The sequence below is a fragment of the Natator depressus genome, chromosome 6, assembly GCF_965152275.1.
Source record: "Natator depressus isolate rNatDep1 chromosome 6, rNatDep2.hap1, whole genome shotgun sequence".
NCBI lineage: Eukaryota > Metazoa > Chordata > Testudines > Cheloniidae > Natator > Natator depressus.
Genome location: NC_134239.1, coordinates 68,730,618 through 68,744,790, shown reverse-complemented (window position 1 = coordinate 68,744,790; position 14,173 = coordinate 68,730,618). Strand labels below are relative to the sequence as shown.

Genomic DNA, 14,173 nt, shown 5'->3' with positions numbered 1-14,173 from the left:
CTGTGATTTCAGGTTCCTTTCCAGTGACAAAAATAGTGGAGGAGGAGGGGAAAGTTTCATATTTCATTTCATACGTATGAATTTGATCACTTGGGCTTTCTTTTTGTTGCTTATATCCACTATAACCCTCTCTTCAGTTCTCTCTCTTTCCAATACATGGATATCCTCAGCTTAGGAAATAAAAACACGTCAGGTACCTGAATTGCTGGTTAATGCCTCAAAGTATCTCTCAGCAGACCTGAGCATCTGTAGGTTGAGACTCAACCCCTGAGCACATCACTCTTGAAACTCAATTGTTCAGACTTTTTTTAAAGCATGGCTGTTATAAATCATTTTGAAATATAATGTGCATCTACAAAGAAAAAGAGAATACATGTTAATATAAGTAAGTAGGAACAGAGCATAACATAAGACATTTTAATACCGTCAGTATAAGAGCATAGGACGGTATAAAGTTAAGAGAATTCTAATATGTAGACTATTGACTCTGGTGTTTCTAATGGTTCTGATGTTACTAAAGGATATGCAGTAGAAACCTGCTAATCCAATAAAAAAAATTGCCACTTTGTCACCTCTCAGCAAAGGCTGAATAGCAGAAATTGTAGAGAAACTTCATATTGATTAGATTTAATTATTTTGAGTAAATATACTGTAGGAAATATACTGGTGCATTATGAGGTGTTCCCATAAACCAGTAAACTAAACTAAAAATAAATGAGCAAAGTACATTTTGTGATTTAATTATTAATGGTCTCTATTGTTTTCATTCACTTACTAGATGGCAAAATTCACAGTGAGTCTTGCAGTTACCAATGCAAATTAGTGAGGTAACTCTTCGGCCCAGGAAGTGGCTGAGCACAATCAGGTCTCCTGGCATTGCTTGGCAGGATATATGTGCTCAATCTCCAGATCCAGAGTGACAGTGCTACCTTTTGACACTACAAATGTGTATTCAGACTAGTGATGGCCCTGAGCCACAAAGTTCAGATCAGAATATGAGCTTTACCAAAGTTTGTGATGTGGTTAGATCTGGAATTTTCTTTTAGATCCCTCATTAATTCATATATAGTGTTAATGAACAAGACTCCCTGCATGAATATGCATTAAAATGCATATTCAGTCATCTTCAGAAATGGGAGAGAGGAGCTTCTAGATGTGCGCACTCTAGCCGATCCCACACTGGACTGTGGAAATTATTAGTATACATTTATTAACCTTAATTTGGGAAGATTATGTACTATATGTATTTTACAACTTTTAAAAGCAAGCTTTGTACTTTTGGATAATTTAAGCATTATACCCAGATATATAGAAACTCTTTAACCTGTGTATTAAATCATTTTAACATTAGCTTTGATAAAAAATAATTTAAATCAGTTTATTCTGTTTCATAATTTCATTGACTTTTGACTGCAGAAGGGATCACTAGTCTGACCTCCTGTATGGCACAGGTCAAAGAATTTTACCCAGTAATTCCGCCATCAAGCTCATATTTTATGATGGAGTTACAACTTTTTTTTAAGAAAGACATCCATTCTTGATTTGAAGACTTCAGGTGATGGATAATCCACCACGTCCTTTGGTACGTTGGTCTGTATCTGGCATATACTCTCTTAGGGATAGACTATAACCTAACCTTGCAGTTAGATTAACTCTATGACTGATGAGTCTCCTCCCACTCTAACATCTATGATCCTATGAAATAGAAGCAAATGGTTATTGTCCCAATTTCCAAGTGACATATTTGGAGACCTAGTGTGGTGCAAAGGGAGAACATGGCTTCCTTAAGTATGGGAATGGGTCTGTTATGTGCTTCTTACTGTTTTTATTCCATGTTTTACAGACTATAGTCCCAATGCAGTTTGAGACACGCATGATTTGTGGGCTAGTCAAAGGACATGCCTATTCAGTTACTGCAGTGGAAGAGGTATGTATGGATTTATTCTTTCGTACAGCTAGGAAGAAGCTGTTGTTTAGGACAGACAAGCAATATGTCAAAACAGGGAGAAAATAAGAGTTATGAGTTTTTGTAAACAAAATAAACATTAAAATAATACAAGTTTTCTTGAAAAGGAAGAGTTAGAAACCCATCAGAATCTTGGCTGGGGGGAGGGAAGTAAGTTAAACCAAGGGATACTGGCGCAAAGAGAACTCCAATATGCCCGCACTCATGCTGCCTTGTGCTTGGAGAGTGTCAGATCACTGGAGGGGTAGAAGACCTCTAAGGAATACATAAGTGCTGCAGGAAGTGGGCATGAGCGATTCAACATGTAGTACATTTCCTTCTGAGCCCATGCAAGACTAATTAATTTATTCAATCGTGTTTTCTTTTTCAACAAGACATCATTTAAAGCAGGAAAAATAAAGCTAGTGCGGCTAAGGAACCCCTGGGGACAAGTGGAATGGAAAGGAGCCTGGAGTGACAAGTAGGTGAAAAGCAAACCTAGGAATCTATAGGGTGTGGTTAAAAAAGTCATTCCACTTTAAACACATTGTGCTTGTTCTGTGATTGCATCCTAAGATGAAAATGAGGTGTACGCAGTGTCTGTGCTCTTGTACTGACACCTGTACTTGGAATATGAAAGTATCTATTTTTCTGGAGGCTGCACTGAGTGCTTAGCTGAGGGACTACTTTAGGCAAGACAGGATTTTAAGAAAATATGAAATCTACTTGGGAAGGGGAATCTTGATGACAGGGAGAGAGGAAAGAGCATGGCTTAATAGTTCAGCCAAGAGCTTCTCCTGCCTATTGAGTTCTGTTGCAGACATAGACAAGACTGTGACTTGGAATGGGAGGTAATCTTCTAATGTACTCATGGGCAACGGGCATCCCAGGTGAGGACAGGCTAAGCCTCCCCAAACAGCCAGGCATGGCCCCGCCCATGCTCCATCCCCATGACCGCCTTCTGCTTGCCACTCTTCCCCCATGACCCCAGCCCAGGCTGCTCCTCCTCCCCGAAGCGGGCTGTGGCTGGAGCTAGAGTGGGCCGGCCAGTGGCCTAGGACTTGGGGCAGCCGGGACCGGTGCTTGGGCTGCCCAGTGCTGGGGCCACCCGCCCAGCGCTCTGGGGCTGGGGGCACCCGGGAGGGCAGGCTGGGGTGGCCTGGGGCTCGGGGGCCAGCAGCCACAGTGTGGGTCTTGGGGCTCTGGCGGGGTAGGGGACGGGCCTCGGGCACAAGGGGCCCAAGTGGGGGCTAGCCTCCCCGCAGGGGCAGTTCATTTGCCACCCATGAATGCACTGAATAGCAGGAGGAACAGGGATCTGAGAGAGAGAGAGAGAGAGAGACAGTGTGTGTGAAAGAAGGAAAGAGATTCCTCACTGAGTTTTGCAAATAGGACCCTCTATCGCTCTTAAAATAGGACTGGAGTTTGCAACACTTTCCATCTCTGACCCAAACAGAATAACGACAGTACAGCAGATTGCTGAGTGCCATAAGCATGAAATAGAACTAAAACCTGAAGTGTGTGCGCACTTGCCTGCCTGTGGGGGAGTGGTAAAGTAGTGATTGTGGTAAAGTTGATAGCACAAAATAAGAACAGTATATCAAACTTGTCTGTCATATCAGCATTAAAGGGAGCAGGAAGAGGGAAACTGACTAGGATAGTTGCAGAGATAGTAACAAAAAAAACCTGCCATTCATGGCTGTAACATGATTAAGAATTTGGAAATTTTTGTGCCGGCTGTTGGCTTTGAACACAATAGGGCTTACAATAAAGTATTAACAATTTCTTCAATAACTGTGTATTGCAAAGTGCAAGAGATTCCTGTTTCGTCTTTTGCAGTTCAGACGAATGGAACTTAATTGACAAAGCAGAGAAAATCCGACTACAGTACAGAATTGCAGAGGATGGGGAGTTCTGGTGAGGATACACCTTCTTCCATCTCAGAACTTGTGTTTTCCCAGAAGTGCTTCCATGTCTGTGCTTGACTGGGTACACATGAGAGTTCCTAGAGACGCCAAAAAGAACCATAACTCCATAAGTTAAGGTTGCACGGACATTCTTACTACCGGTGATCTGATGAGCATGTGCTTCCCTGTATGAACCTAGTATGTTCTGCCCCAGAAGACAGTATATGCTGTCCCCTACAATAATAAACTTAATTTCAGAGGGATTATTCTCTGTACTTCCGGATTATTGGCAGAGTTAAAAGATACTGAAATAATCAGTATAAAATCTCTAGGGCAACCAATATCTCTGTGTCTCCTGCACCTCCAGAAGGCATTCACTAGAAGGCTACCTCTACACCTGGAGCAGGAGATGTGATTCACAGTTTGAGTAGACGTATTTGCACGAGCTCTCATCAAGCTAGCGTGCTAAAAATAGAAGTATAGCCACAGTAGCTCAGGCAGCAGCAAGTGGCAGCATGGGCAAGCTGCCCTGAGTATGTACCGATAAGGTCTGGAGGGGAAGGGATGTACTCAGGGCAGCTAGCCTGTGCCGCCAGTCCCTGCTGCCCATGCTACTACAGATACACTACTGTTTTTAGAGCATTAGCTCAATGAGAGATCGCATGAGTATGTCTACTCAAGCTGGGAATCGTACGCCCAGTTCCAAGTGTAGATGGAGCTTGTAGGTGACACAGAGGAGGCATATTCAAAGAGAATGTTATGAGAGGAAAAACTGGGTAGCACAAATCTATTGTATCTTTAGAAGACAAAAACAAATGATTTAATTTGTGTCAGATATTTTTAAATAAATCCAAATAAATAAATAAATGGGAGGTAATGTCAAGCCACAAAATTCAGAAGCAGATCTGGATCTAGATTTCAAACATCCTAAAGTTGTGGAGTAGCAGCTGTGTTAGTCTGTATCCGCAAAAAGAACAGGAGTACTTGTGGCACCTTAGAGACTAACAAATTTATTAGAGCATAAGCTTTCGTGGATACCCATTATTGACTACTTGAACTCATGCTTTTGATTCCTACACAGTCATACTGTCAATGTCCAAGCCACCCTGGTCATGCTCTTCCAGCAGTGAGACAAGAGGGTGAGGAAATTCAGTTGGATTTTCCATACACACAGCATTTTAGGGCACCACGAATCTAATTAGTCTGCCCTTGTCAAACAGCAACCAGGGTGGAACCAGGAAGAAAAAGGACTGCCAAGTTTCCATATTAATAGGAATGACAGAGCATCTATTATATGGACAATTTCAAAGTGGTGCACAAGGAGGTGGGCACAGAAATTGACAAGATCTTTAATCTTCATAAACTTAATTCCCTACACGCCGTTTTGTATAATTGAGATTTTGGGGTGGGGAAATTGGTTTTATGGGATCCATTTTCAATATGAACCCAGAATCCAAGTTTTCTTATCTGTCCACCCCTATTCTTTGGATACCCATTATTTTCTCCTTTCCCCCTCCCTGCTTCTCTAGGATGTCATTTGACGATTTCATGAGGTACTTCACAAAGCTGGAGATGTGTAACCTCACACCTGATACTCTGGAGGCTGATAAGCTCCAAACTTGGACAGTTTCAGTCAATGAGGGGCGTTGGGTGAGAGGCTGCTCCGCAGGAGGTTGTCGCAATTATCCAGGTGAATAAAATCTCTTCTAGTAGAACCAAACTCCCTTGGCCTGTGATCGTGTCAGATTTCACAGGCTATGCAGAATCATGCAGCAGCCTAATCAGCACTTGATCTAGGAAAAAATCCAGATTCTGCAAAAATTGAGTTGTTGATTTGGTAGTTGGCACATTCCTGAGTCCTGAGGTAACAGCACAGTATGGCATTAAGGAACACTGTGTTCCTGGACGTATCATTTTACCAAAAGAAAGAGATGTAAACCCAAAAGGCCCTAACTATTTGTTGTTGTTCAAATATTCTGTGGCACCTGTTGTGAGAGAACAGATGTTAACTTATGTGTGCTTGCCTAATTTCATTGTAGATATTTACATTCTCCCAATTTCAGTTTCCTCAGGAGTTTCAGTGAGATATATAGTCTTCACTTTCTGTCCTCGGTTGTTGTACACATTTGCAATGTTGCCATAAAACAACTGCAGCATTTCACATAGGGGTAGCGGCATTTCAGTGTTGGCTGAAGTTATAGACATGTGGTAGGGTTTCTAAGTTAGTGGTGGTTTCAGTTTTACAGTGTGTAGCTTGTAAATCAGCAAGGCCTTAAAGATGCAAAATTCTCTAAATACTATAAATGCAAGATACTCTTGTTTGCCTCGCAGATTGTTTGTTGGGAAGGGGTGGATGTTCTGAAATAGGGCAGTGCCAATCTGATAAAATCCTATCTTCACTAGAATGTGAAATGAACCATTAAATCAATTATTTTCTGAACCAGCAAAGGTAACAACAGGGAGTAGAATGGATGCTTTGGCTTATCTGGTAGAAGTTCCTCTTTGCATGGAAATGGAGAAAAAACAGGAAAAGTATACCAGATTATTCTTTTGTTAGCTCATCTTATTGCAAGTCTAGGCTTCCCCACCACAAGTTAAGTAAGACATTATATTGGAGAGGTGAGGAGTCGTAGCAATTAGGTTTTGGCATTGTATTCCAAAAACAATTTCTAATGTAAAGCTATAATGTACTAAGACAAATAAGACTTGATGACTGGGGTGTCAGTAATACTTCTTACTGGAAACAGGAGTCTTCTTTCAAACAGGTTGGGAAGCCCTGCTGTATGGAATACAGTAGAATGGCTACTACACAAGGTAAACCAAACTGTCCACCATCAGTAACAGCACTAATATCAGTGAGTATGCAAAATACGAATATAGCCCCATAAAGGAGTCATATGGTGAAGAGTCACTTGTTGTATAGGCCAGCTTCCATCTTTGCTTCCAGAAATCAACTTCTGCCCAAGGAATGTGTAAAAAAGGAGATTAACTCAGTTTTTGACCTGTCTACCAAGAACTGAAAACCAGGAGTGAATATAGGAGATAAATAGAAGATAAAACAGTCTTAGCCAATGAGTATCATCTTAAAGAACTGAAGTTTTATATTAATTTTGTGGGGGGCGGTGTCTGGGGTTTTGCAGATACATTTTGGACCAATCCTCAGTATCGCTTGGAGCTCCTGGAGGAGGATGATGATCCTGAAGATAATGAGGTTGTCTGCAGCTTCCTGGTTGCACTGATGCAGAAAAACAGAAGAAAAGAGCGCAAACTCGGAGCCAACCTCCTAACTATTGGCTTTGCCATATATGAGGTACCATTACTACCAGGATGCTGTTCATTTCACCAGTGCCACACAGTTCAGCTGATCCCAAATTGCAGCCCAACAGTACAAATCCTCCATGGACTGTAGCTAATTTTATAATGTAGCCTAGTTTACATTAACTGTAGATTTTGCCTTTAAACACAAAGATTTTCAAGGATTCCAGCAAGAAGTTGATTTCTACTACTTTTAAAAAAAATTATCCTTGTGGCAAGCATGTGTATCCATCTTCCAGAGAAGATGCAAGAAAATGGGAATAAAGTATTTATCTAATATTTACTAGTAGGTCTGTTATGGCAGGCCTTTCATGGTAAAGATTGGTCTAAAACCAAACCAGAAATTGTATCAGTAATGCCTATCAGTAAATGGGACTAAGCAGTCTCATAACAGTACTGAAAGAACGAGGAGTGGCAGCTTTTACTATTCAGTGGCTGGAGAGAGAATGTGGTACCTGAAAGAAACTCTTCTAGAGTGGATGGAACTAAGAGTAGGGAAATTCAGGTCTCTGTATTCATTTAGTCCATATTAACTTACAGATAGGAATTTGCCTTGTGTCACTTTACCTAGAAAGATCCCTTTCCAATCCCCATTCCCGACTTCCCCACATTGCTCCTCAGTAGCATCCCGAACTTCTCTTTGGTCAGGGGATTTACGCCTATCAGAATCAAATACTGCATCGCCACTGGCAGTACCCTGTAATGGTGATGACAATCACTGAAAGTATGAGGTGAGATAGATAGAAGTACATGACCTGATTTTCAAAGGTATTGAGCAATTTCACTTCCTGTTGACTTCAATAGGAAATGGTGGTGTTCAGCACTTTCCAAACCTATGTTTTAGTGTTAATCTTGATTTACTTTGCAGGGGACCCAAGAGAGTTTGAAGGGAGATTGGTTATTTTTACGTAAAGGAGTGAGGTTGGTTAGAATGTTTATGTGATTTGAGGAACTTAAAATTGATGGCAGCATGCCTAGAAACTAGGACAAACACTTTATGTGTACTTATAAAGCTAGATAAAATAAATAAGTGCATTCCCCCTGTATCCCTAACAGTTTCCCTGCTTTGTTTCTTTCTAAGGTGCCAAAAGAGGTATGAGCTGAATGGAAGAAGAACTGACATCTTGGTGTAAAGTTCTCAGATAACATAACTTTTGTGCCTGTCAGTGTAAGCTGGCTGGGCTTGTTTTCAGTGTTTTAGCACAAGTGACAGTCTTACCCTTTCTGCTTTGAGTATCAATTAGCTACATTGTGAGTTCACATCTTCTCTTCTTATTTCTCATTTTATATTTTCTTTCCTTTTCCCTTTCCTCAATATTCATCTATTAAGTATGGATCCCATTCATGTCTTTTACAGTCTGATACCATGGACCAATGATAGCCATCATCTGGCTATTGTGTTCCATGCAGCTAAACCCTATAAAACCTGCAGACTGCTTTCTTTACCTCCTAAAGATATGCCACGTTCCTGTGTCTTCTGCAGCATGGAGCTTGCTATATAGTTGCAGAATTCACTCCTTGCTGCAGAATTATCTTCTGGAAATTAGGGCTTTGTCTACACTACAGACCTCACAGAGAGAACTCTCCCGCCAGCATAATTAAACCACCCCCACAGACACTCTCCCACAGACATAGAGCTGTCCACACCAGCACTTTTGTCAGTGACAATTATGTTAGTTGGGGTGTGTTTTTTTTCACACCCCGACTGACAAAAGTTTTGCGGACAAAAGTGCTAGTGTAGCCAAAGCCTAAAGCTGTCATTAAAAAAAAATGTATGTTCCCAGCCCTTATGATTCCAAATAAACCTGAGCCTTCAGATAGTCTGGAACAATAGCACCAAGGGAGGTATGAACTGCCCATCTCGATGGTGTGTTAACTGTGAAATTTCAGGATCACATTTTGAATATTGTCATTGCTGATTATTTTACAGCTGATCATTTCAGCAGAAAACAGCTAGCAAATGTGCTTAGCTCAGAATCCCAAACCATCTCTCAATCTCTTCCCAAAAGCCCTACCGTCCCTACTAAGCTGCCAAAACCTGCAGCTTTCCCCCATCAGTTATGATGCAGTTATGTCTTGCCAATAACAAAAAATCTGTAGCACACTGAGAATCTACAAAGAGAAAGGTAAACTGGACATAAAATCAGAGTATTTAATGTAAGCATACTGTACTTATAGAGTCAGACTTTAAGGCCAGAAAGAACCATCATCTAGTCGGACCTCCTGCACACTGCAGGCCACAGAACCTCATCGGCCCACTCCTGTAATAGATCCCTAACCTCAGGCTCAGTTACTGAAGTCCTCAAATAATGATTTAAAGACTTCATATTACAGAGAATCCACCATTTACACTAATTGCATTATTTTCATAGTTAATTACAAATTGAAGTTTTTATTTATCTGGTGCAGAATTTTCATTTTGCCCACCAGGCTGCTATAGAAGTTAGGTGGTTTTGCATCTTCCATCATGCCCAGCACCAAAGGGCAGTGTCTTAATTTTATATTATGTGTAACATAATCAGCCTAGTTTATTACAAATATATCTTTATATATTTCTCTTGTTAACTGGGCTGTTAAACCTTGTCTTCTTATTTTGCCATCCTGACACTTGCTGATGAGGGAAGAGTCATTCAGCAGTAGGTTTCCCTGCTGTTCGGCTCAAAGTACAGGCTATATTAGCCCGCAGCCTTGCAGGGATCCTGGAAGTAACAGAGCATTGTTACAGTGCCCACAACCCTGGAGGTAGACTCTTTGCAAGCAGCATTAATAAAGAGAAACGGATCTCTCACTTGGAGCCTGAAAACAGCTGGGGACAAACACTGATCCTGTAAAACAGCCAGACTCTTCCTTGGATCTGATCTCTTTATCAGCACAATAGTATTGCAAAATTAAGCTAGTTGTGGGTAGAATTTAGCAAAAGTTATTAGAAATTTTATTCTCAAAAATAATTTGAGAATTCTCTTTTAATTCAAATTAGATTTTAAATTGAATTTAGTGCTGGTCAAAGATGCCCAACTGACAGCCCTGGACAATGAAATCTTCAGTTTATCCAGAGAACATATATGGCAGTGGCAGTGCACCAATGACCCTTATCAGCATGCTTCAACCCTTTCTGGAGGGACAATCTGTAGAGCAGGGGTGGGCAAACTACAGCCCAGGGCCACATCCAGCCCTTCAGATGTTTTAATCTGGCCCTTGAGCTCCCACCAGGGAATGGGATCCGGGGCTTATCATAGAATATCAGGGTTGGAAGGGACCTCAGGAGGTCATCTAGTCCAACCCCCTGCTCAAAGCAGGACCAATCCACAATTTTTGCCCCAGATCCCTAAATGGCCCCCTCAAGGACTGAACTCACAACCATGGGTTTAGCAGGCCAATGCTCAAACCACTGAGCTATCCCTCCCTGCGCGGCTCCCAGAAGAAGCAGTATATCCCTTCTCCGGCTCTTAAGTGTAGGGGCAGCCAGGGGGCTCTGTGTCTGTGCCCCAAGCTTCGCCCCCGCAGCTGCCATTGGCCAGGAACCAAGGCCAATGGGAGCTGCAGGGGCAGCACGTGCGAATGGGGCAGTGTGCAGAGCCGCCTGGCCGTGCCTCCATGTAGGAGCTAGAGGGGAGACACACCGCTGCTTCTGGGAGCTGCTTGAAATAAGTGCTGCCTGGAGCCTGCACCCCTGAGCCCCCCTATGCCCCAACCTCCTGCCCCAGCCCTGATCCCTCTCCTGCCCTCTGAACCCCTCAGTCCCAGCCCAGAGCACCCTCCTGCAGCCCCAGCCCCACCCAAGAGCCCGCACCCCCAGCCAGAGCGCTCACGCTCTCCTGCACCCCAACCCCCAATTTCATGAGCATTCATGGCCCACCATACAATTTCCATACCCAGATATGGCCCTCGGGCTAAAAAGCTTGCCCACTTCTTCTGTAGAGGTTAAGAAGGTTGTTTTTTCTCCAGGCTCATTCAGTCCTTGCCTCTGTGCTGATAATTCCAAGAAGTTCACAGTTAGTGCCATTTGTGACTGTGGCTTTGTGATGTGGATACCATCATTTTAGCAACACAAATGAGACCACCAACACATTTCAGGTAGGCCACACAGCAGCCATCAAATGCTAACAACTTCCAGTTAGAGGGGACCTAGTTGGTGACTTAAGGTAAAAGGGTCTATATCTATTACCAGCCTCCTGTACCTTGTATTTCAAAGAAAAGTTTTAATTGCACAGGCATTTTCTGCCAAGGTCATGTGCTGTCTGTGTGGGATCTGCCTGGGAGCTATGTAAGATCACGCTGAAGATGGGATGTTTGATTCTTTTGTTTACAGATGCATGGTAACAAGCAGCACTTACAAAAGGATTTTTTCCTTTACAATGCCTCCAAAGCTAGAAGTCAGTCATATATAAACATGCGAGAAATCTCTGAACGCTTCCGGCTGCCTCCCAACGAGTATGTCATCATCCCATCGACATATGAACCTCACCAGGAGGGAGAGTTCATCCTGAGGGTCTTCTCAGAAAAAAGAAGCCTTTCAGAGTAAGTTCAAGGGCCAGTTATTTGACTCTAAAGAAGTGGATGAACCACATGGCCCCCCTATTCCCCCCCAAACACACATACTTCTTGCGTGTGCATGCCTACACCCGCGCACGCGCGCGCGCACGCACACACACACACACACACACACACACACACACACACACACACAGTTCTTCTTTATTTAGGTTTCTAGGTCTCTTATGAAAAAGAAGCAGTTTCTTATGCCTTGGAAGAAGGATACTTTTTGCCTGCCTGAATTTGTGAGCTGGATCTAACTTCGGCCATCAGGGAAACATCATGGAATTAAGCAATTATTTCTTTTCTAGTGTTCATCCCTCACTCCCCCGATAGGTTACACTCCCTGGGTGGTCCTGTCGTCCTCCAAAGATGAGTGAACTTGGTAGCTGGTTTCACTTTGCTCAGAGCTAATTAGCTTGTTTTGTTTTCCCCAGCTGACAAAACTCACTGGCACTGCCAACCTCAGATTTTACAGGATGCATGCCAAGCTGTGGCACACTGTCATAGACAGTATTTGGATACACAGCTCAGTTTGTGAACAGAGAGCCATGTCTAGACTTTGTCACTATAGAAAGAGAAGCCGATTTGAATCATAACTCAAGTTCTCATTTGAAAGTTCAAGTGGCTCTCTCCAAACCAGCTACAGAAACAGTGTAGGAGGGTGGCCCTTTTCTTCTTTCAAAACAATTTTTCCTCTCTCTAGGGAAGTTGAAAACAAGATAGAAGCAGAACGTCCTTCTGTGAGTATATTTTGCTTTCAGTTTATTACATGCAATGTTTTACTGTTTGATATCATACAAACAGTATACTGGGTCACTACCCCGGTCCCTTCTGTGTGTGAAAGTAGGAAAGAATGTCACATCTAAGAAAATAAGTAACAAGAGGCCAAGGGCAGGCACCTCATGGTCCCATTAACATCAATTCCCATCAACTCTAATTGAGCAGCTATCTTATCATTTAGCCCTACAGTCAACCGATGGAACTCATTGCCACAGGATGCTGTGAAGGCCAAAAGTACAACTGGGTTAAAAAAAAACCTAGATAAGTTGATGGAGGATAGATCCATCCATCATTAGCCAAGATGTTCAGGGACATAACACCATGCTTGGGTGCTCCTAAACCTCTGGCTGCCAGAAGCTAGGACTGGATGACAGAGGATGGATCACTCAATAACTGCTCTGTTTTTGTTCATTCCCTATGAAGCATCTGGCACTGGCTGGTGTCGGAGCCAGGATACTGGGTTAGATGGACCATTGGTCTGACCCAGTGTGGCCATTCTTATGTTTTATGTATGGTGGCGTTATGATATGGAGAGACCACATCATATGACGTAAGACTTCATGCCAGACCTGAAACCTACTTTCAGTAGTGGAAGGCTAGTGCTTTAGGCACTAACCAGACCTGGACATTTCACCATCACATGTGTCCTCACCAACTTCATTTTGCAGTGTAACTGAACGTACAATAAAGGCCTTGCAGAAAACCTCTTCATCTGTGAATTGAGAATGCTAGTTTACTGTAGAAAGTCTAGATTGTGCTGTAGAGTATTCAGTGTGAAAGTGACTTCTCATCTGATAAAGTCAGAACAATGTTTCTTTGTGGCTCCTTTTGAAAAAGCGTGTGATGATAAGTACCAGTATTCTGCAAATGTCTCCAAACGGTAGCAGTGATTTTAATTAATATCAATTATCCCTACAAACTGTTAACTCTTTTATTTGAGCTAGCTGCAACATGTTCAGAAGGGAGAAGACAAGGACTGATATAATAAAATGGAAGGAATGATGGGTACTCAGTTCAACTCAGGCAGGACATAATTTAATTGACCCTTGCCTACCACTAAGTCACCCTTTCATTTTCTGTAATGTTAAATGAACACTTTCAAGACTGGTAGGCTTAAAATAGCCCCACCATCTTGATATTGGTTTGTGGACACGGGTGTATCAATCTCCAGTACCCTGCTTACTGTAAAGAGGGGAACACTTAGAGCTGAGGTGGAGGTTTCTCAATTTGGGCAGGACAGTGGATGAGATGAACCCACTGATCTGATCTGGTATGGCAATTCCTACCTTTCTATATGTCACTCCATGGAGCTCAGATGCAAAAGATGTATGAATGTAGCTAAATGGCAAAAATAAACAAGAGAGAGCAAGAATGACATTGCACAGTATAACTTTGTACAATTTATATTAAATCTACAACTGTGTTTACTAATATCACTTTTTTTTTTGGTTCAGAAAAAGAAAAAAGGCAAGGTGGGTCTCTGCTTCAATAGACCTGAAAAGTGCTGGGCTTGAGTAGGGTAACAAGCATGCGGTTATATTAAAGTGGTGCTGGACTCTTGTTAAATGCCTGATGATATCACAGAAGCTTGAGCTTTTTGCCAATGTCAGAGTGAGTTATCGGCATATGGGAACTTCATCGGTGTTAGAGCTAGTTTCCTGCAGCTTTCTGCAATTATACTCTACCATAG

General features: G+C 42.3%; 1 protein-coding gene across 1 annotated transcript in view; it reads left to right on the top strand.

The window, feature by feature from the left end:
* The window catches only part of CAPN3 (calpain 3), a 66,188-nt gene that overhangs the window by 24,992 nt on the left and 27,023 nt on the right, over window positions 1–14,173 (top strand). The window contains exons 7-14 of the mRNA XM_074955648.1: window positions 1,844–1,927; window positions 2,341–2,426; window positions 3,785–3,862; window positions 5,382–5,542; window positions 6,993–7,162; window positions 8,249–8,260; window positions 11,477–11,685; window positions 12,407–12,443. Of these exons, the coding sequence (XP_074811749.1) occupies window positions 1,844–1,927; window positions 2,341–2,426; window positions 3,785–3,862; window positions 5,382–5,542; window positions 6,993–7,162; window positions 8,249–8,260; window positions 11,477–11,685; window positions 12,407–12,443 (837 nt within the window). The remainder of the gene's footprint in view (window positions 1–1,843; window positions 1,928–2,340; window positions 2,427–3,784; window positions 3,863–5,381; window positions 5,543–6,992; window positions 7,163–8,248; window positions 8,261–11,476; window positions 11,686–12,406; window positions 12,444–14,173) is intronic.